This window comes from Lepisosteus oculatus, chromosome 1 (assembly GCF_040954835.1).
Source record: "Lepisosteus oculatus isolate fLepOcu1 chromosome 1, fLepOcu1.hap2, whole genome shotgun sequence".
NCBI lineage: Eukaryota > Metazoa > Chordata > Actinopteri > Semionotiformes > Lepisosteidae > Lepisosteus > Lepisosteus oculatus.
Window position 1 is genome coordinate 42144349 of NC_090696.1, and position 25261 is coordinate 42169609.

The 25261-nt window shown below is 36.9% G+C and overlaps 1 protein-coding gene across 2 annotated transcripts in view; it reads right to left on the minus strand.

Annotated features, from left to right (window-relative positions):
• Positions 1-25261, minus strand: part of sorcs2 (sortilin-related VPS10 domain containing receptor 2) — a 369458-nt gene that overhangs the window by 171457 nt on the left and 172740 nt on the right. For both annotated transcript variants that reach the window (XM_006629678.3, XM_015344988.2), the window contains exon 3: positions 2050-2149. In XM_006629678.3, coding sequence (XP_006629741.2) covers positions 2050-2149 — 100 coding nt within the window. The remainder of the gene's footprint in view (positions 1-2049; positions 2150-25261) is intronic.

Genomic DNA, 25261 nt, shown 5'->3' on the forward strand with positions numbered 1-25261 from the left:
GATATTCTTCTGGAGAGCAAAGTTTATTAATACATTTTCATATTTGAGCTTTTTTTCATTTGGTTTTATTACTGACTCATCATTAGCATCATAACTGCTTTCATTTTGGTCTGAAATCAATGACCTTTGATTCAAACCATAGTGCACATCTTCATTACAGCTCAGGAAAAGCCATGAACTATTTCTCCAGATTGAATGGACAATAAAACAATACTGGCAAACTGCGTTAGAAAAAGAAGGATGAAGTGAATTAGAGTTCGATTCGAAAAATGGTTTGAGGGCTGTCTTAACATAAAAAAGGTTAAAAATGAGATTATATGATGAGTTTCACAAATGTAGCTGACTTTCTTTTAACTGAACATCATGGTATTCTATATACTATAGGAAAGAACCATCATTCCCAACATGCCCCTGTAATCTGTTGCAAATGTGTTAAGTCATTTATTCTGCTTCACGGTTTTGTGGCATACTGTAAATGTCTCTTTCATTGATAGATACTTTATTTTTTATAACCACGCTCAGATTATGTACTTTGTAAAGGTAAGCCAAAGACACTTGCTTGAAAGAGGCTAAAAAACCAACAAATAACCCCTTCGCAAAAACTACACAAGCTTATATAACATCAGAATTCTTTACTACTATTTGTGCAGAAGACATAAGAGGCACTCAATTATTCTTAACGGTTCATAACATAGACGTAGTTTCAACAGAAAAGCTACAGGAAGAACTCCAGATAGAGGGAGGTGAGGTGAAAATGGAAGACAACTTTAAGGAGTGCCGACGTCATGCAGATGCAGTCAAGGAAGAAGAATATCAGAATGTTTAATGACAGGAAGCCATTCAAACCATCTGGATTAATTAAAGAGAATATAGAACACTCCATGAATTTGCACGCCATCCTTATTAAATAGCACATTAATCTGAAACTTAATTTTGCTATAGGGTTTTTATACCTGTTTTATCATGTTGTATAGCGCTTATGAAGTGGTTATAACAGTGTTGCTTAGCTTGATTCAAGTAAAGTGCTACTGAGCTGCTCTACAGTGGGTTCCAAACGACTTCACTTGAGAACAATTTATTGTGCCCTTACATTCTATGTCAATTGAGTATGCCTATTTTTGTACATCTTTTTTAATTTTAATTTGTTGTGTTTTAAAAAAGTGAATTTATTTTGATGCTGAATCTGTAGAGTTTAACTCTAGCTACTATCATAGTTTAAAACTGGAAGAAGCAGAGAAAAGCAGGCTTATGCTGCAGCTCTTTCATCTCACTCTAATAGTCCCCACAGGGAAATTAACCACTGATTCCCAGACAATTAGCGACTGTCAATCCTATATCCTGATTATTTTATAGATTGGAACAGAAGCAAAATCCCTGCGGATTATTGTTTTGTTTATAACAATCCTGACTGACCTTTGGCTGAAGCTCTTAAGTCCATAAGAGACGTCTAGGACTAAAATTACAGTCAGAGTACTATCCTGTGACTAAGCTTCACTTTTTGTTTTTTCATGTTATTGTTGTCAGTATTGTTTATGGCCTGCAGAACATATTTTATTTTACACACAAGACCGGTCTCCATTATTTGAATGCAACATTAAACTGGGGTCCTGACTACTGGTTCATTAAAGATCCCACAACCCCATTTGAATGATTAGGGGTTTAGACCCTGGTGTCCTGGCTAAATTCAACTCTGTGCCTGAACAATCTGGGCTACCTAAAGTTTCAATTAATCTAGCTGGTGATTTTTCAGTTCTCCGCAAATTTACTAGTGCATGAGTAAAGCATCCTTTCATGAATGTAAAGCATTTTGGGATCCTTTAGAATATACTGTAAAGTGCTATGGAAATACAATTGTTCATGTTCTTAATAACTACTGTAGAGTATCTGCAGTTAGTTTAGGGCATTTACCATTTTGATTAATTCTAATCAATTGTAACCTTAAAGGGTGGTATGTGAGACAAGAACCTTAGAAAATATGTATGATTTCGGAGCTGAAAACATGCACCATGAGAGGAATAGTAAATGTCAAATGTCTTTTGACAGGCTTACCTTTTTCTTGTTGGTGGGGCAGATGTAAAAGTTGGTGACAACAATTGTGGTACCAGGCATCAGGTTCAACTTGGTATAAGTTGTTCCATAATCACTAGACCTACAAAGACACAGGGAAGCATGACGAGTTTTATCACAGTTCAACAAGAGTTCAATATCCATTTTAGAGAAGACTAAAACAAATGTCTGAACAAGTAATAGGCTTATTTCATGCTGAAAAGAGAAGAAAGAAAACAATGTTTCGGCTGTGGAGCCATCTTCGGGTGTAAGGGGCTATTTTTGGCTCGAGTGAGGGCCCTATCAATAACATGGGGGTGGTGTGGGGGTTATCCTCTGTTGATGAAAAAAGAGTGCATTTTGAGTGCTATGTTCTGGAAATCAATGTCATCACTGCAGAATCGTCGCAGCCGAAGGAACTGTGAAAAAGGGAGAGTTTTTTCGTGTTTGGGGTGAAATGAGCTGTACAGAAGATAGCTGTGTGAATCTGTGGTTCTGTCTGAATCTTTCTTACACCTAAAGAAGGCTCCACCTTTATTTCTTCTCTTTTCAGCATGGAATTAACGTATTACTTGTCCCTTTGCAGCCTACGCATGCTGATGTAGCTACTGAACCTGATACACATATACATACATGTACAGTACACATAAAAGCCCCCAAAACACGTGGAATTATCTTACCAATTTAATAAAAGTCATCAGTCTATGCAGCATGTTCATATGGGTCATAAAGATATTAAGTATCTGAAACATAAATGACCACTTTGTCCCAATAGACATCAGTTGTCAAAGCCATGCACTTCCTTGTGCAGTGACAAGTACAGTATATTGAGTGGATCATTTGACTCAAATCATTTGTCTGAACTAGAGAAGGCCTACAGCAGTGTGACAAGGCAGAGACAAACATTCACAGATGAGGGACAGCACTCCTTGAACCCTAGCACCTAGCTGGCACAAATCCTGTGTTTTGATATTTATGGATAGAAATCTGTTTAGTATTCAGCATTCCAATTCACTGAGCGTTACAAACCAACAGCAGGGCAAGACTTCTGATGCAGGTTTTAAAAATGATTATTTTTGGGACAGTCAGCTATACCCACTTACAGTAATCTTCCACCTATTACAATAACAAGAACATTAGCACTGTTTGGCTGCCACCGTGATTAAGTGGATCAGCTACATTTTCTCATTTGGCAAACTAATCGCAGAAGCCGGATCCTATGAAAGGGCTATTAGCAAGAGCAGTGCCCAAGAACATTCAAAAGATCAACAGAGTCTATTATTTTTGTTCTTGTGATTCTTAGATGCTTACAAATAAACAACTTTAAAAAATATTTTGTAAATGGATGTTTAAGCGTTTTATTTAAGATTGTAGTGATATTTTTACTTTATTATGGTGCTTAATTCTCCTTTGAGTATATCAAGAGAGAGAAACACTGTTCAGATAAAAAAAAGTTTTCCTAAACTATTCTCTATATAGTTAAAATTAGTTTTCAAACTACATATTGCATTCTAGACAGTTCTATGCATAAAAGGCTACTTCACAGTGTAGTTTTGCAGAACATGGCTTATAAATCATTCAAATGAAGGCTGTGAAAGTGTGGATGCATTATTTGCTATCCAAAAATATCAAATGTATTTTTAGTTATTTCAAAGTATATGGATGCTACAGTATATGCTTAGAAGACAGTATATGCTAATTAAACAGTTCACTAACTGAACTGTACAAACTATATTTTGCAGTAGAAATGACTACATGGTGCCAATAAAAACAGCAGCCTCAAAGCTCAATAATATTAAACAACTCTTAGTGTGGTGAAGCTGCAAGGAGGTTTTTCTGATGATGGATGGGTGTTAAGAACAGAAATGATTGAATACTGGTTGCAAAACCAGCAAAACTGTGATATGCTGCTCTATTCATCTGCAAGACAACCATATTTATCTTAAAGAGAACTACAGCATTAGTCATGAGAATGAGAAACAAGAAGATTAGTATAAAAATTGTTAAACGTGAGATTCAGACAAAATGCCAAGACGGATTTGCATTTTAAAATTCAGCCCCCCCACCTCTTCCCCAAGGTTGCACATATACTGTATTTCATTCGTTTTATGAGCTTGGCTGCTGAGTCAATATCTTGCAACTGTTTCTAGTCATTTCACCACAGGTAAAAACACAATACTGTTTCTTCAGTGCCAGAAATAATTTAAAACCCAAATAAGATAGACAGTGAAATAAACCCTTTCCAAAATCAATTTTTGGAGGACTCTCAAGATAAGCTTGAGATGGAAAAGAATTCAGCTATAGAGAGTCTGTTGAAACACAGTCCATCAATGAGAATTCAAATATAAGTCAGTACGTGGATCTTCATGCTGCTTGTTTGTACATTATGACCCACAAGGCACATTGGGACTCTCTGGGAGTCCTCATGGGCTGTGTGGATCACTAGGTATTAAGTGTACTACAGACATGGAGAATTAATGCATTTTCATAAAATTTCTTATAAACAATATTTAGCTTTTTTGGTGAAGTAATCGTATGATGCTCAACGTCATTTTTAAATGCAGTTTACTTCATTTTTAAACTTTTTTTTTGCATATTTATTGGAATGTGTTACTCATCGAAGGAAATGCCACTTAATATAGAATTTACTTTTAATATGTCCTCTTTAACGGTTGGATACTTGAAATTGTACTGTTTAGTTCTTTTAAGCATTTCACAACCACAAAATTAATATTAATGTAAGGAGACGCAAGCATCATATTACTGTGAGTCTCATGACACACTTGTAGCACTTATTATAATGAATTAGAAAGGTCTATTTGTGTGTGGTCGAGACCCTGGAGGATGGATTGAATATCTACTGTAACTGAAGGAAATTTAAACGTGTTTCTAGTGTGAAAATGACAGGACATAAAAGTATGTGCAGTCATGGAGCACAAGGGAAAGTAAATGAGCATATACTGTACAGAGATGCAATAATCGATTGGGAAGGTTACAAATGTGCAAATCAATACCTGTGTGTACCAACCATGATATTATTTTTATCATGAAGATGAGCTAACAGTGTGTACAGTATATACTCTTACTCCTTTTGTGCAGGAAAGAGGAAAAACACATCCTTGTTTGAGTAAGTCATCACTGTTTTGAGCTTGGTGGATGCAGAGGTGATCCTAAAATTCAGCTATGATATAACGATGTCGATAACCATGGCCCCCACTGTAAAGCATTTCCAAATGCATAGGTCCGTTTTACATCACATCGTCTGTCGACATTTTTATATGCACCCATGTCTTGACTTCGAGAGTACTCGATCTACAATCTAAATGTAGATTGTATGCAATGGTAGTTCCCCACTGTGAAGGGACTTTGTTTTCCTCAGTTCGACTTGATTCATTTTAGCTTGAAATATAAGAAAGCTTAATAATGGAAGACCAGTTGAAGAAGTGTGCTTTTTCAAAAAAATAGAGGTTCACTTTGCATACAGTAATGGCATGATTGCTTATCATTTGCTCATCAGTAACATGATAACCTATTAGTTAGAAGATCACAGATACAGTGCAACGAATCTAAACTACTGCCCATAGTCACGGGATTGGATTCGGGCTACTGTATATTGCAGAAAAAGATTTACTGCAATTAATACGAGAAGAATTTCATTTAAGATTTTCCCTCAAACAATATTCAAGAACCAGAAAAGAAACTTGAGAGAAATCAACTGGATAAAAACAATCACATAAAACAAACAAAAGCTCTAAGTATCCCTTCAAGTATGTCTCTTCAGTTCTTGATCACCTTGACCTTACTCGGTCTTACTGTCAACTTGGGTATGGCGTTACAGTTCTGTGATAAATAATGCAGTCCTCAATGCTGGCTCTTTTCAGATGGAGTTATTTATTAATCCCTGAGCTACGGATGCTTTGAGCTCTGAACATCCTGGGAGTTGCAACTTCAGCCTTACAATTTCTTAAGTCATCCAAGTAAAAAAAAAAACACCTATAAACATACTGTATACAGTAGAACCTGCTTTATATAGTATATACAGTATATACCCACAGAGTATACACACAGTATTTTGTTTTATAAAGCACATTAGATATTAAGAGTAAAGCATGTGCAAAGCTTATGATTCTTCTCCCATTATGCTTTTTTTTTAATATAAGTGTCAGCTGTTCCTTAAACAAAAACCTATCTGCTTAACTTTTTTTCATTTTCACAAATGCTCTTACCGAGAAAAACTTGCTTTTACATTATAAGCATACCCCCAATTCAAAATGCATTGATTTTCAAAACCATATCTAACAGTTAATGTAGAAACAGCCAGCAATAGAGCTACTCAAACAAATGATTATCAATTTTGTTATGCAGTATATATATACTGTATTTGGGATTTAGTTGCTCTAAAAGTGCACTTTTGACAGCACTGGATACCTCGTTGGTGTTTGGACCCCAGTGCTGACCACACTGGACACATCAGTGAAGAACTGTTTGAGTTTTACATGTGTATAACTGCATGGGTGAACAATATGTTCAGTGACCTAATGAAGAGCATTAATTTATTGCAAAGAAACCTTTACCTGCCTGATCTGAAGGTAAATAAGATACGTGATTAAAAAAAGTAGGACGCATTCAGTTGAATATGCAGTTTTTTAGCGCAGTCCTTCACGTTAAAATTTGTATTTTTCTAATTACAAAAAATGTCTTTCACTTAATGATGCTTTTCAAGTGACAAGTGACTGAATGGAGATGTCAAGCAGTCTCAGTACTTTTTGTATATAAACTATAATACTGGGCAAAGCTATGGTCCAGTGCTCTTACCTTCTGCTACACCTTTCCTGATATTTGTTATAGAAAGGCCAAGAACTTTGTCCAAAACACAGAGCTCTGCTTTGGAGTACAAAGAGAAGCTACAAATCTTGTGAGTGGAGAAGCAAGAACACTGCAAATAGTTCATTCATCTACACATTGATCTAAATTTTTTTATCCTTTTAGGAAACTTGGAGGATCATGACTTAACTTGCTATACAGTACGTCCACATTCATTGCTCAGGTTTGTTCAGTACAAAGTAGCATACTGTATATCAATCGTTTTTTACATCAGATCTCATCCCAAGTCTTCTATCGTCCAGGCTTTACAGATTCAATCATTTTAATGTGTATTTATAAATTCCTTTTAATCCTAACATAGTTCAATTACAGGTTAATACAGCAGTTACTACACTTTTCAAAATTCTCATACTTTCAAAGGCTCCTAAAGAAAGCACAATTAAAACTAAACCACCAGGGTAAACCATGGACAATTAGTGGCTGGAAGCATTAAATACTGTACAGTTTAAGTGAGACATCTAAGTCTTTATCACCAAATGTCTATATAGCTTTTAATGTGAGCCCTTTTGAGAAAACAGAGAAAGAATCCATAATAACAGATTTGAAAGGAATATTTGTTTTAGTACGTGTGGATGAGCTCTTCAGAAGCTGTTGTTTCATGTGAAAAGATGGTCTGTGCATCAGTACAAACAGATGATGTACCAGGAGGCGCTACTCAGTGATAGAAGGGATGCTTGAAGCCATCCTCAATAGATTTTTTGTACATCTTTGGTTGTTATTTTCTTCCTTAAATAAAAATGTTGGTGCTGCCAAGACTCTAGAACTGAAATACTAAAATTGTCCCACAGATGTCATGTGCCATGTAACTATGTCTGCACAATGAAAGAGTGTTATTTAGTGAAGTAAGAAACAATTTATCAGATGCATACAACCTACTTGAAAAAGGGTTGACAGGGATTGTGGGAGCAATATCCTGGCTTCCCTCAAGAAACAGCTGGATGTGAGTCTTGGGTCAATAAACTACCACTAAATACTATATGGCCTAGATGTGATGTACAGTATAAGCCAAAATGTGGTTTCTTATGTTCTTACACTGTTATTTCACCCCCTTTGTGAGGAAGATCTGTTGTGCTTTGGGTATGTTTTATAGCCTCGAACTTTATTGACCTTCCAAAAAATCACATTTTTCTTCCACTTTACTAACGCAAAACAAGATGGGCCAAATGGCATCCTTTTATTTTTATCCCGACTCCTAAAACCACCCTGCAAGTCCAACATTTATGCACATAGCCAGTCTGTCACACATCTTCAGCAGTAGTGTTGTTGTTACTGGAGGTTGCAGTCTTCTTTTTCACTGTTCTATGACAGCAAGTCTGTGGTTTTAAGGAGACCAGCAGAAGGGTTTTCCAACATTAAGCTTTTCCTCCTTATTGAATAAGCTTATTTTTGAGATTCATCTAGAATCATTTCAAAGTTAATAAACATAACCTCTCCAATATGTCACGAGCCAGAAGCTATTGCATATCCTACTATAGACTTTGTTGATGAAACAGTGAAAAAGAAAATGCAGAGATACAATAATACTTGCCCATCTTATCACATGGTCTACAGCAAAACTATTTCTCATTTGGAGAAATCTGAATAGCTCTATATGCATTTTTTCAGGGTTTAATAAAAAAATCACAATTCAGCATCAGGCAGAGTGCCTGGTAGGATGGCTAAGGAGAAGGAATCTTTACTGGTACACAAAGATCTCAAAAGGGGAATTAACAGAAGGGTTTAGCTTTAACATGAAATGAAAACAACAAGCAAAGCTCAATCACACACATAAGAAAACATTAACCTTACATGTAGTAAACAGAATTATAAATGCCATGCTAATGGGTACCTAAATAGCTGAAGGGCCAAAGTTCAAAGAGCTCAATAAACTTCAATTCAGTTTATTCTCCTTGCTAAATAAAAAATCAAGTATATGTAAAACATTTAAACTAATTTATACCCCTGATGGGTATAATTAAGCTAATGTTTTGTGTGATTAATAGTTTTATAGGTATTTTTCTTTCTTCATTTGACCTCTTATCCTAGCTTTTAAAAGATAATATTGCTTTTACACATTGTTCATGTCCATTTTAAAACAAAATTACCTGATACTTGTAAAATTCATTCAATAATAGACATGCTCTCAGAAGATAAGCTAAAAAAATATGTCAAAGGATGTTTGAAAATATAATGTTGCAAGCAATTGAGCTCATTTAGATGATTATGTCACCTTTACATAATAGCACATAATACTTGAGGTAATGATGTCAATTCAACAATCATTCAGGCAAGAAAAATGCCTGATAAATGTGCAGGTTTACTCAGTGAATATGTTGCTTTATGTGAAATAGTTTTGGCAACAGCTGAAAATGTAAAGATTCTTTTCTTCTTTTATACAGTGACCTTCTTGTAACTTAATTAACAAGAAATATAATTATGTATACTTTTAACATGCAAGCTTTATATCTACAGTCGGCTATAGATTTCTGTGATGATCATGGATCATATTCTTGAAGAAAAGCCATAAAAACACTGCTGTTACTGTAGGAGGCGTTGTGTAGATCATACATATTCCCCACATCCCACACAATTATTAAGACAAAAATTCTGTGAAGGAATTGGAATCACGCTGAAATCACTTCAGCTTTGAAAGGAAATGTGACCTCAGAACACCCTACTGGTCTCTCATTAGAATGTGCAACCTTCATTTTCACAAGCACCTGGCTTACCAGATGAATGGCTCAGACCCAAGTGCTCAGTGCTGTTCATATCTGACAAGGTTACTTGGTTCCAACCAGAGGGCTACTATCTTTATCTACAAGTGAACAGCTGGTCAGTTTTTTTTATTCTGGCTCATTACCATAGCACAACTCTTTGCATGTCTTTTCTGAACACAAGGACAGGCATAAGAGACAATATTCATAAGAAAGTGTGAAATGTTTATTGCTCTTTATAGCTTTGATGAATTCCTTCTCATCTTCATTTGGAATCGACCTTTTAGTAATTACTTCTGGAAAGCAATTATAGTACTTATGGAAAGCTAAAAGGCTGCAATATTAGCAACCCAGGTTAAAAAGGGAAAAGCTATTTGGTCAAAGTATGGTCTCTAGAAAGATGTTGTACTGCAGTTCGTTCTGATGTATACATTAGATGACATACAGTACAGTATGTACTGTACTCTTTCCTGTCACCGGGGAGAGTCCTTCGCTGACAAGAACAGCCGTTGAAAGGATGGTCACCAGATCTTCTTTTGTTGGAAACAGCAAGGATGCCCCAGGCAACTGTTACGCTGGAGACAAGCTAGTTAGAAAGTGATGGACCCTACGTGGGTGATGAGGTCACGAGGAAGACGTTAATAAGATGATCAGTGAAATCTGAATACAAGGTCTAAACACTTGCAAGAAGAGAGACAAAATCATACGATACCTAAGACAAGGTCCAGAAAGACAAGGTCCAGAAACCGGGGTCAAAAGACAATCCAAAAATCCACAAACCAAGAAGCAGTCAAGGGAAAATCACAAGGAAACTCAGCAGCAATAAAACCCAATACTGAACAACATTGGAACAGAGCGCAGGTTTTAAGTAGGCTGGAGAGGGGAGGTGTGGTGATGAAGGAGTACTGGGATTGGCTAATGAAGTCTGGTACTGTAGATCTACAGGTACACCTCCCCTGAGTAGATGAGGTAAGCAGTAGCGGTATAGGTGCGCTCTGGTGGCTGGATGCTGGTACTGTAACAGGCAACAGTTTTACAGACCGGAGTTTGCAGAAATACTGTAGAAGGGTTAAAGGTCATGTCAGTAACTATAAGCTGGAGTCCACATTTTTAGACATTTGGGTTTTTATTTACAGTATGCGAGCTAGGTTTTCATTACAGTATGTGAATTTACGATATAAAGATAATGTAGATAACTAAATTTGATATAGCTGAGGATTGAAAAGGGAGTCAATCAGTATAGCTTTGATCTTCAGGAAGTCCAGATGTAAAAAATGTTTGTTCCACTGATTTATTTATATCATCGTGACAGTGACAAGGCAGACAGTGTGAGACCAATGTCAAGTTTCCTATGAATATACTCATCTCTGCAGCAGCACAGCTGATAATCTGTAATTTGCATTTTCTTGATAAAGTCAGGGAATATATTTAAATGGGCACCCATATATTAAAAGGAATATTGAACACTTTATCAATACTTATTTTGAAATATCTTATCAAAAAAGTTCTAAATAACTTCCCCTTATTATACTATAAACTTAATTATTTATAGCAATTAAAATATCATTCTCCTCAATGTCACTGATTATCAAGCTCTGCAATGTTTCTTTTTGTATTGTATTATTTTGAAAATAAATAAAAAAATACCCATATCTTAGCAGATAAAAAAACAGAGATCCAAATACTGCAATTTGTCAGTTTTTGCACTAGTTAAAAGTAACGTCGGCATACTTCTTCCCATAGGAAATAAAATGATAAAATGATATTATTTAGCCAGTCCTAAAAAAATAGCCAGGCCATTGGCTATTAAACTAATATAGTGGGGTGACTTTTTTATACACTCCAACAACTCTTTGCATAAAAAGGGTCTCCTGTTATCTTCTCTTGTTCTTCATATTGAAATTTCTTTGGCTCCTTCCCCTTTCCATTTTAATTTAATTTTCACCACTTTACAAATGAGGAGCTTAGGATAGATTCGAAACAGCTAGCAACCATATCACCCTGCAACTCACAACTGGTAACCCATTGAAGCTCAGCAGGTGTGAGCCTGGTCAGTATCTGGATGGGAGATCTCCTGGGGAAAAACTAAGGTTGCTGCTGGAAGAGGTGTTAGTGGGGACAGCAGGGGGCGCTCACCCTGTGGTCTCTTTGGGCCCAATGCCCCAGTATTGTGACAGGGACACTATACCGTATAAAAGTTGCCGTCCTTTGCATGAGAAGTAAAACCATGGTCCTGACTTTCTGTGGTCATTAAAAAACCCAGGGCATTTCCTGAAAAGAATAGGGGTGTTACCCTGGTGTCCTGGCCAAATTTCCCATTGGTCTTTACCAATCATGGCCTCCTAATAATTTCCCTCTATAAATTGGCTTCATCACTCTGTTCCCCTCCCCACTGATGTGTGGTGAGATTATGTCACATCATCCAGGTGGGGCTGCACATTGGTGGTGGTGGTGGAGGGGCGTCCCCTTTACCTGTAAAAGCACTTTGAGTGGAGTGTAGGCAATTATTATTACAATAAACATAGATTCTCAGAAGCAGTAACACAAACAAATAATGATTGTCAGATCTTGTTAGGTGACAAAATTGTTAAAGACTTGGTAATTGTAATTGAGAAGGCAAAGTCACTCCAGTCACAACTGAAAGCATGTTAGTCCCATACATCCAAAAAACTCTATCACAAAGCAATCACAAAACACATGCATGTACAGTAGCATGTGCCCCTGTGACAGAGAAGATCAGAAGTAACCTAAATCTTAAACCACTGGCATGGTGCTGTGTACATTATGTGTGCAAAACTGAGCTGGTGTTTTCAAAGAAAGACATAATTGTATAAAAGAGTCTGCATACCTGTCAAGATTATAATCCATCTTGTTTTAAATGTATACCTTATAGAAATTCATGTGAGGGGACTGATTTTAGATGAGAGAACAAAGCCGCATAGAAGAGACTAAACCCCTTTGTAATAACTCCTGCAACAATTATATCCACCATCAGATGAGAATAAAGCAGTATCCCATAGAAACCTGGATAAAAAGACTCTGGGTACATAAAATGAAAACACATGGAGCAAGTAAAATCTCCTTTAGATCCTAAAATGTGCTTCATTAAAGATGTCACAAAAAGTATGAACATTTCTTGTAGGCCAGGGTGGGTAGATAAAGGACTTAGAAACCCATCAATTAGAAGAAAAGATTCCACATCACTAAAAGTGTATGACAGTATTTTGAGGAAAGTCAACCATTCTCTTGGCAGCTCTAAAACTAAGCAACTTTATAATGATTGGACCCATTTGAAGGACGACAGATAAGCACTTGGGAACAGAAATGAAAAAGTATTTCTCATTTAGGCCCCATGAGGTTGATTCCTTGGAATCCAACCATGTCCTCAACAGGCTCAACTGAAAACTATCTTAATAGGAATGTCTAAAAGTAGGTCCAAAAGCTTTGGGAGTTGTAATGTCATCCGCTGGACATGTGGCTAACTATCCCCTCCAAATTAAACTAGTAACACTTTAGTTTATATAGTGCTTTTTATCTCAAAGGTTTCAAAAGCACTTCACATCTTTATTCACCACTGAAGAGCAGCATCCACCTGCTGTGATGTGTGCCAGCCATTATTCACCAACAGCCCCCCAACACAACAGATAACATGGAGAAGTGAGAAATTCACCTTCATCCGAATGAAGTAAGTAGGAACCTTAGATAGGCCACACAATCCTAGCCTAGTGTACAGTATATTTTATCTAGGACATTAGGATTACCATCCCTACTCTTTCAAAAAGTGTCATATGATTACTAATAACCAATTAGTCATTGGATAGACATCTATAAAAAATGACTGAGGGCAGTAATTGCTGCCAAAGGTACTGTAATTCCATCACGTACTGGCTCAATATTCATGAAATCAATAAATTTACCTTTTTTGTCTCCTTTGCAGTTTTACTGTTATTTAACCTTCTTCACATATCACAGTGTTCAATTTGACTGGTACAATGCTGAATGAAACCAGTTTATTAGAAAATAAATTGTATCAATTCAAATATTGTACAGTATATAGGAAGTAAATACTTTTGCAAAGTACTGTACTTGTGGCCTGGCTAAAATGGGACTAAGATGTGCCTTCCTGTCATTAACTTCCACCTAGGCACTGGACATCGTGGACAGCAGCTCGGTAAGGGATGACATCTATTGCCTGTCCTTTTCCAGCTGTCCTTGCTACTCTGGGCCTTCCTCAGCTCTTCTGTCACTTCAGTCAGATGCTTCTGCTATGCACAATAGCACTCAGCCTGTCTGGATTACAGTTGGCTGATCTGTCTTTCAAAGTCACACACTTTGCTCTCCAGTCACTTCCTCCGTTGCTCCTCAGCCTGCAGGGCCTTGTTTTCCCATTCAAAAACTTCAGACCATTTGGTGTACTCATGACGCCATGTATAATTCAGCATTTTGAGTGCTCTCCATCACATAAGTAGCCCAATCGAGGGCCTGAGGAACTCTCTAACCTACCCTCTTTAGCAGTATGAGTGGACAGCAGTTTTAGCAGTACAGTTTTAGTGGAACAGCTATGCTCTTCCCACTGTTCCACAAAACACTTCCTCATTTTCTCCTCCCCCTCTTGTCTAAACTGCAGGGTAAATGATTTTACTCAGTCGAGTTACCTGGGTTTATCTTTTCTTCTTTTTACTCTTCCCTTTTGTAGGGGATGCAAGTCATAGCCATCAGCCATTACAATAAGGCCCATGTTAGTGTGTTGTGGTGTGCCGCTCTTTGGATGCACCTTTTTCTCTTTTTCCTGAGGATAGACTTGTGTATTATGGCCATATTCCACAGGGCAGGAACAAGAACAAGGTAGTGTATTATATCAGGGAAGGAGGGGGCCTGCATTTACACAGTAATATACTGTATATAAAATCAAGCGTCCATGATCAATGGTCATGGTCAAACATCGTCTCTGGCTAAAAGACATGGATGCACTACTCATGCACACAGTTCAGAATTTGTGTTAAAGTTAATCCTTATTGGAAGCATTCATACAACTGCTTAGTTTGATTAACCTGATTGCCAGGTTACATTGCTTACAATTAACAAAAGCATCATACTATTATTAAAGAAACTGTGCCTCTTTATGTTATACCCCTGCTAATCAAGTTATTCTGGGCATCTTCAAAGTCCAGAGAAACAGAACCTCCATATACTGTATACGCAGCACCAAAATGCATTTTCCTTGGCAAACGTCTACATGTTTACACCATCTTTATTTTGCTAGAAGCTTCACAGTGATTGGCAGATTGTTCAAGCTGTAGAAATTGGAGTATTTTTTATTGTACGGCTGGTTTTCCAATTATAAACTGATTCACTTCTGAAATGTTTTCCTATTAGATTCACTGATTGGCAGCAGCCTTCCTATGCAGACATTGTTTTTATATTAAATGTCGGTTACTTTCAATTATGTATTGATTATGATACATTTTTAAAGCATAAATCAACTGGATCATACTTAACAGTCTGATAAGTTGACTACAGAGTCTGGAACAACATATAGTAGTTATTTAGCACTGTGTATAGGCAATATCTTGGTAATCTCCCAATCATAAACAAAGTAAAAATGTGATAAAAAATATTGAGTGTGCTTGAGCTCACAAAGCACTGTTGGAGTTAACGTCTAATGGATTGTGTTGGGGAAGGTGTTATCCTGACCTAGCCCTTACCTGTCTTCTTTAAACCACAATCTGGGATTGCTAATTAACAACAAAATAGCCCAGAGCTTTCTCCTCTGGTCCTGCAAACTGATACACTTGAATCACATTAGTAATGTGTCTTGTTTATCAGCCACGTCAAGATTGCTGAATATTAAGTTTGATTTGATACAATCTGATACTGCAACATTTCAGCACTTATTTTCAAGGAGGCTTTGTCTGTAATTTACAATGACTTGAAGCCAAAAACTGGAGTTGTCATCACTTCTGTTACACTTTGTGTTGTCACTTGTGCGGTCATGAACCTTTCCATATAAGCTGAGCAAAGCTTACAGCACAATAAGAGACGTGATGGAAATGCCAATCAAGTGGGAATCCTGTCCTTCCACTGCCCTTTCACAACTACTCTTGTTCTTTTCTCCCTCAAGTCATAAACATGCAAGGCAGCTAATGTAACGGAAAATTCAAGCATAATTAAAATTGAATTGTCATTTGCCATCATTCTATGAGAAGATGACAATTTACAGTATGGCGTTACATGCCTTTGTTACCTTTTCATTGAATGACAATATGTTATAACAAAAATAGCATATGATTTTGTTAACTTGATTTAAGCTTTGTAATCACTGAACTCATGAAATCTTATAACCGGAAGTTTCTTCCCAAACAATAATAATCGATTCTGGACCCACACCTCTAATATCTAATGCTAAATTAAAAACCTTAGATAAAAAGCATTCTCGTCTGGCAGAAAAGAAAACGTATGTCCTCTGCCCACATTATACGGGTTAAAGAGAGAGTACTGTATAAGCTTATGCTGTATTATAGGACCACTGATGACTGCATCCTGAATTTTGGTTTAAAACCAAGGTATTATTAACTGTTTTTGTTAAGAAGAACATTTTTAAACCAATATATTTGGACTGACTGTAAATCTGCATTAATAGAAAAACTACAACAGTGGCCTATGGTCCTTTAAATAACAGTATGTGACTATTTAATAGACCGCAGCTCTCCCTTCATTTTGCTGAAATAAAATTATTAATGTCTAAGACACTGAACCCTTAAACAACGTTTATGTATTCTTCAAATAAAACTATTGGATCACATATTCCATTATGTTGTCTTTTCCAAAAGAGTATGTTTCTTCACTGTAAAGTTCAATCTTTTGCAAATAAATTAAAACTATAGGTTCGTGTTGAGTTTTCCTATATTTAGCTTTGCTATATAAAATAAATATGATTCTACTGTTGCATGTTGGGGATAGCTGCATATTTTAATTTCCCATTAAAAGTGCCCTATTTTTTTAATGTTTGTTCGGTTGTCTTTTATCTGATAAGATGTCCAAACTGATCCTTAACTAAATCAGTTCTTGGTTAAATCATTTAGTCAGCTTCCTTTAGATCATCCATTTTTAACAGTAACTGGATCATTCTTAGACAGGACAGCCTTCATGGGTGTTATATTGCAGAAGGGCAGGATGTAGAGGACACATTTGACACAAGTCTGCCCCTTTATTATACAGTACACATCACAGAATTGAGACAAAACGGTTGTGAGCTGACAATATGCACTAGTGCCGTAACGTGGTAACCAAAACATTAGAACAATGTTGTTACAACAGACTACCACTGTGTGCTGACATAACAATAGAGAGGTGACACAGGCCTCAAGGCAGGATAAATAGAACAATACAGGAAACGGGGAGCAATCTCAGAAGATAAAATTCAGGAGAAGTATCTTGGGAGAAAATCCTTTTTCAACATACCAAAAGAATCTGTTTTGTGAGAGACTATGAGTTCTTCAATCCCCACTTAACTCCCCCTTCCTCCACAGACTGTCCCTTCCCTCAATTTCTTACAACTCTGCATACCCTTTTTACACCAAACATAACACTACATTAATGTTTAGTTTATTTACAGCTGTTTATTTTGGTGCCAGGACCTGATTTTGATATTCTTTTTGATGTAATTTTAACACTCCCAGCTGTGACAATTTAAGAGGCTCTGCATCTCCTTTCACCGTATGTACTGTAGTGTCAATTCCGTTTTAATTCTGGAACTGGAAGCACAGAATTTGGGGATTGGAGTTGATATCCTGAATCCAGTGGAATCAATCAGTTTCATTTCAATTCTTTTCGATTCTGCTCATTGTTGTACAAATGAATGAAATGCTTCAATGAAATGGAAGAAAAAATTTAGAAATTAAGAAGGGTAGTCACGAAGAAGCTTGACTTAATGGCAAATGTCTATACTAATAAACAGATTTAAGTTTGTGCTGTCCCTGGAAAGAGTCACCTAATTAATAGGCCCCTTAACAAATGAGGAAATTGGCATGACACTATATAATAAAAGTAAAAAAATAATAAGAATATAATGACTTTGATTTTTTTTATAGAACCTACAGTAGGTACTTTTTCTCATTGCATTTAGGCTCACATCTTAATTAAGTGCAAAGGTGACAACTGTTTGCTAGTACTCCTCAGTTGGTATTCTAAACAGGAAGTGTAGCAATGCCTAGGAAGTCTTCGGTCTTTGATCACTTTGATACACAATGTGCAAGTGATACAGTGGGGAACCATCGTGCTGCATGTAAACATATCAGTACTTCTGTCTCTAGGTCAGTTTCTAACTTCAGAAGGCACTTTCAAGTAAGTATACTGTGTCACAATTTGCATTATTCATGTTCTGAGACAGATTAATGAAGAATATACTCTATGTTGGGTGTAGTTATAACATTATACTTAAATCACATCAAAATGCAAGTAGTAAATATTTTGTGAAATGGTTGAAAATGATTAGTTTAACTGGGTATCAATAGAAGCTATAGTAAATTTGATCACAAAAATAAATGGAATTATGCAGAGCCAGATTTCATGTAGGTTGGTTTCCAATTAAGATGCATGGCCTGTATCTTTGGTACATGATACAGGACATGCATTCTTATTAAGGAAAATTTTGCTCAGTATTTCTGTTGATTCCTGCTATACAATGTTAGCATACATTACAAGTGGCCAACATCCAAAGGTGTCTTTTAACTGAACATTCCTCCTTGAGATAACAAGTGCTATAACTGTAAGCTGACCCTATTTCGCCAGCTCACTGATTAACTGATTATCTTTAACATTAGAAGACACAATGAGAGATATAGATATCCCATACTGAATCAAATGTATTCTATTAGTGTGATATGGAACAAATAATATTTTTCTTGTTAATGGTGTAGTGCTGATGCTTCAATTCACTGAAACAATTAGAAATTTGCATAGTAAATTCTGAAAGCACTTTATGCTTTCTAGGAATCAATAATAAGTAATAAGAAATGGCTCATGCTCATGAATTCAAAGGAATACAATATCCAGTTTGTATTAATACAATAATAGCATGCAAAACAAACACACTAGTAGAAATACTGTATATGTGAATCTGTCTGCTTTGATACAGAAGGTTAATCACTCAAGGATGACAAAAATACTAATAGTAGGATTCAAATACATTGACTGTAATACTTGTTATTGTAACTTCATAATTTAAATCAGTCTCATTTAGTGTCAGCATTGTTGCAATTGAAAGATATGTAAACACGGTTGTAAATCTTTCTCAAACAAGCGTCAAGAAAAAAAAGCTTGACAGGTCTCGACAGGTATAATCTAAACAAAGTGCTGCTGTATAAGTACACTCATGCAAAGCAGAGAAGTTGACCAGATTGTTCTGCAGAGAGTTTAAAAATCCCACAGGGAAAGGAATGCTGGATCAGGTAATGTCACCAAATCTGTTCCGCCATCTAGAGTATAAAGTATGTAATGTTGGGGCATGTCTCAGGAAAACCTACAATATCACGCTAGATCTAACCCTGAAGACTTCATAGGAGAAATATCTTGCCAACTTAGAGGACATGGAATGCTTCCAAATGTTTTTGGGGATGCCAATCATCTAATAAATGAAAGAAAAGTTTTCTTTCTTAGCCCAACTTGTCAGCAACTACAGTATCGCAACCTCACCTGCCACATCAGTACTCACAGAGATTGTTGTGCTATTTATTAGGAATCCAAGTAGGGACACTGCTGAGGTATACCTCTGAGCACGTACCCATGATACTCCAGCACAACTCGCCTGTATAAATGGGTACCAATGTCAATCTTTTTTTTTTAAATCCCCTTTTAAAAAAAACCTACACATTTACATACAGTACACATTTACAATAGATATGGTCTTAATTGCTATGGCTGGACTGGTCAGAACAGTTGCATTTAAAGAGAAAGGAAGTACAAATTAAATGAATGCAAGTTATTATACTATTTATCTCAGCAATTTCTATCATTTAATTGACTGGGATTGAGGACAGAAGACAAACAGTCACATATTGGACATACAGTATGTAAAGAACTTTCTACAGTATGTAGCAGCATAATTATGCAATGGAGTTCAACAGAGTTCGTATGGCAGTGGAAAAGAAGCTGAGGTTGAAGCGGGCAGTCCTTGAGAGGAAGGATTTGAAACGTTTTCCGGAAGAGAGAAACTGACTGAGATTATGAGCCGGATGAGAGGGGTCTGAAATGATTTTCTTGGCACAATTGGCGGCATGGCGAATGAGATGAAATGGAAGGGATTTCACAGCCAACAATTTTTGCAGCTTTGGACACAATCCTTTCCAGTTTGCCTTTTGAGTAGTTATCCAAGCTCCCATACCAGACTGTAATGGGGTTTGTCAGAACACTTTTGGATTATGGCTGTGTAAAATTGAAGGAGGAGTTGCTGGTTCACTCTGTGTTTTTTGAGTTCCCTAAGAAAAAAAACATCTTAGGGAACTCTGCTGTGCTTTCTTAACTATGTGGGCAGTGTTGGTGCTCCATTTAAGATCACTATTGATGTATGCACCCAGAAATTTAAAGGAGTTTTTGGTCTCTACATGAAGATTGGAAGTTTTGTGTTCTGGATGCGTCGGAAGTCAATGATGATTTCCCTGGCTTTAGATGCATTGAGTAGGAGGTCGTTGTCCAAACACCAGGCTATTCCCAAGTCAATCTGCTTTCGATAAGTCTCATCATTACTCGAGATGAGGCTGACAATGGTAGTTTCATCTGCATATTTGAAAATCTTGACAGAGCCATCCCGAGATGTGAGGTTATTTGTGAAAAGGGCAATGGAGATAGGACACAGTCTTGGGGAGAACCTGTGCTGAGAGTCAGAGGGCAAGATGTCCTATTATTCACCCTGATGTTCTGTTGGCGAGGTGTTAAACAATTAAGAATCCAATGACACATACAGTAGAAGGGTTTTTTGGCTGATATCCAAAAAAGGATGACGGGCATAGGAATTTGGCTTCTCCAAATGCTGGAGTATACAATGGAGAGCCAAGTTAATGGTGTCTTCAACAGACCTGTTGGCCCTGTAGGCAAACTGGTGAGGATCCAGCAGGGAAGATGTACTGTACAGTGCTTGAGGTGTTTAAGCACTAGACACTTAAAGGTTTTCATAGCCACCGAAGTCAGAGTAACTGGTCTGTAGTCGTTGAGGCAAGATATTTTTGGAGATTTAGGAACATGTATTATAGCAAATATTTTAAAACTGTGAGGGACTTTCTGCTGAAGAAGTGAAGTCTTATAAATGCTGGCAAACACAAGAGCCAGTTGATCAGTACAATAGCTGAAAGCTGCAGCTGACAAATTGTCTGGGCCTGTGGCTTTTCTTAAATTTTGGTTTTTGAAGATTGCTCATACATCGACGGTATGGATGGAGAATGGAGGAGGCAGAAGGTAATGAGGAGGCGTTCACATTGGGTGAATATTGTACCCAAATATAAGTCAGAAAAAGCCTTTGGTAGGCTAACTCTCTTGCAAGGTCAACAATTAGGAATCCTTAGAAAACTGTGGTACAGTATCATCAGAATACAATCTTTCCAAAACTAAGTTTAACCTCATGAATCTGGTGTGTGCAGCAGAAACAAATGGAAACATAAAAAGAAAATATTTTAATTTGCTAAATAACACATCACTCCTAACTCAAATGGGTGCACATGATGTACTGTAAATGGATAGAACACATTATTTTTATGTACAGTCTTACGAGAGGTATGATAAGCACTAAAAGATAAATCTCAAGAGTATTATCCCTTCGGTGAAGAGGGAAAAATAATCTGTTCTGTTAAATAATTTTTTTGCATCTTTTGGTCTTGGTGCCTTAGCTTCAAATATATTGATTCCAAAGTATACCAGGATATTTTAGCCATAAAACAGGTGCTTCTTGTAAATAAAAATCATACTAGACTGCAAATAAAATTTAAAGGATTGCAATACAAAGCCTGCATGAATATCAAAGACAAAATGGTTACAAGAGAATCAAAATCATTATTCATGACCGGTCATCACAGTCTTCAGTAGGACATCTATGGTATGAGCTGAAGCTGGCAGATCACAAGCGGTGACTGTACAACCTAGAGGGACTAAAGAGATTCTTCATTGATAACTGGTTGGATATCCCACATGAGGATTCTCAAGAGCCTTTAACAAAGCTAATCTCACATGCTTTAGGTTATCAAAGCCAGAAGAGGGCTAAAAAACTATCGATCGCCAGATTATGAATAATGTATTCCAAATTAAATATTTATATCACATATTCTATTTATACACACACCATGCTAAACAAAAACTGAAATATAACTAAAAGATCAACCTTGCAGCCTACCTTAAGCTTTTTAGGGTGATATCCACTTTGGAGTAGTGTTTTATAATTGTGCTAAAACAACAACTCATACAAACATAGGTGATCCTCTGTAAGCTTTACAGCAAGTGGTAGATGGTTTTGTGCAGCTCTGCTCTGTCCTGACAGAATTCCATCACAGTCACTTTTAGTCTCAGAGCATAAACAGGTCCACTGCTTAAACAGGGGTGATGTTACTTCTCTAAATAATAATTCTGCTTGGATTAGTCTTGGCTAAGCATCCATGCAAAGTTTCTGCACAGTTCTACTCTCGTGATTCAATATTAAATTCACAGGTCACTGAAAAAATACTCATGGGTTTTCATGCATATTTCTTTATACACATGTATCTCTTAATACCAGAGAGATTAACAAATGTAATCTCCCTCATAAAATTAATCTAAATTTATAAGGATATTCATGTATCAATCCATTTTCTATAACTAGTCTTAAACAGGATCACAGGTTGGCCAGAGCCTAACCTGACAGGCAATGGGCACAAGGTATAATACACCCCAGACAGGAATTAGTCCATCACAGGGCGCACACACCTACAGTACAGTACATACACACCTACAGTATACACACATATGCATTGGGCTATGGGTGGAAACCTAGTGGAAACCCATGCAACCAGGTAAAGTTATAAGGCTATGCTTTTTTCAAATAGTTCTTTCAAATATTTCCTAGCTACCAACAGCTTAATCTGAAAGACACAACCAGTTCTACCAGAATCAACTTGATGCCGCAAAAGCTTGACATTTGCAGTCTATAATATGGTTAATGGCAGTTCTTCAGACAATTCTTTATAGCAAGTCTCAATCACAGCCCTCCAGACTGGAATTGCTACAGCTAAGCACACATTAGTGCTTTGACTGTCAAAGCTGATAACACAGTTTCATTGACATGTGGCACAAGTACACAACCCCTGCTGTGAAAGTCCGCTTTCAAACTTAGATTCTGGGGACAGACGATTCTTGTCTTCAAAGCAGCTCTTCTTCATCTGCTTCACTTTGCTTACCTTATAATATTTTGAGATGTAAAAAAGTATTTCTTTCTCCATGAACTCAAAGCAGATGTGCAGAAGCTTTATCTCTATCACTTATAACAACTAATTATCCACCCATTAAAGCATGTCAAGTACAGCCCCATTTACATTACAGTACATCCCCAATTCCCCATTGTTTTTTTTTACTGAGAGTTAATGGATGCCTTTATCACTGTATTTCTGCTGGAAAGTAAGGACATCATAATTAAGAACGATTCTGAACTAATTAGATTCATTTTAAAATTATAATGATATCCAATTTTCAAAGAAAAAGAAGGTACAAAAAACAATATTCATGCAATGCAGACACTAAGAAAGGAATTTAATAATTATAGAAAGCCAGTAATGATGATGTTATTGATATTATTACAAATTTAAAACTGTTGAATTTGTTAAGCTACACTCATTTTAGAAATATAAGAACACTTTACTGAATTAAATGCCAGCTGCCTGAATACACTAAAATACTTTATAAAGACAACACCACTTAATATAAACACTAGACTGGGTGTTCATTGTACACTGTAGTCACTGACAATTTCATTATTTGTAAACATATTTATAACTATTTTTTTTTAAATAGTTTGAGAGTTCCATGACATTTATGGTATGTGAGGCATTTCTCCATAAAGGCATCAACATTTCACGTGTCCACTGTTACCTCAAATCTTCAATTACACATGAGGAAATGGCATGGCACAAAAATCTCATTAACACCACAGGGAACTTTGAAGAAATTGTCAAAGAAATGTGAGAAATGAGAAATGTTATCTGGTTGCTGTTGATATACACACCTATCCAATTCAACCCACTTCGTTTGATAAAGATACAGTGGTCCAGATCAATGCTGCAAATGTTAAGTAACTCTTGCTGTGTGAAAACAAGGATTATCATGATAGATAGTGTATCATGCCACCACCGTAAGGTGGAGAACAGGCTTCAAACACAGCACACCCAAAACTATGGTGTCCTACAGCTGCAGTTGTAATAGTAGTCACAGCTGCTGCTGTGTGGAAGTGATCCCTCATCTGATGATTTTGATGTCAGACCATTGCCTGCATGTTTGATTAAGGGTGCTTCTTGTTTGTAACCCTGCTGAAGTGATGGTAGATAGTGTGGGCCTTGAATGGCTTTGTGACATCAACTCTGCAATTAATATTTTCAGTGGTGCACCTCTTCTGCAAACAAGCAAACTCACATTGTTTCCCAAGCATGTGTTACAACACAATGTCTTTTCATACTGATACACATTCAAACTTATTGATAAAGATCTTACAGGCATGTCGAAACATTCATACAGTAATATTTGTTTTGTATGATTAAGAATTTATGTCAAATACTGTATGTAATATGTTTCTAAAGTATTTTAGTATTGTCATGTCATGCTTCTGAGGTGGGACTAGTAGCACGATCCAGGATCTTGAGTGCATCCATCTGAGAGGCAGCCCAGTTAAGCAGCATCTGTAAGCAGCATGCCAGGAATAACCTGGAACTGCTCGTTTCTCCAACCAGGAGCATACAATGTGCATTCTGGAAACAAACAGCTGGGTGCTTGCTAGACGAGCTCGGTAGCCATGCACGTACTGTAGACACACATGGTGCTGTGGATAGCTAGGGAACCAAGGGAACTCAGTCTGCAAAGAAAGGTGACTCCAAGAGTCATGATGAATTTTCAGTCCATGTTCAAAGCCAGGAAGACTCTGGGAGGTAACAGCTGAGGGGTGATCCAAGAGGCAAGGTCATCAGCTAGCAAGCAAGAGGTCAGTGTCCCAATGAAGTGTGACATGGGGACAAGCAAGGGAAACACAGCAACAAACAGCAGCATGAGAGGCTCAATCTCAAATCTCAATGACAGAGCCCTGAGCTCTGACAGGTCTGAGTATTTATTCAAAAGAACATCTTGAACGGGCATACTTGTAAACCACCTACTGTATGGGTGTTACTAGCCTCCAGGTGATTTTTTGGTGTAGGTAGACAGGATGATGATGACGTAACCAGCCACCACAACACTACAAGGATGAGCGTGACACGTATAGTATAATATGGTTAAACACCCCACAGCATTTGCCCCAGTTCTCAAATGTGTCCACCTTTGGAAAATTTAACTTAAATAATCACACTATCGAAGGCTACAGTACGGTATGTGCAAGTAATAATAATAATAATAATAATAATAATAATAATAATAATAATAATAAT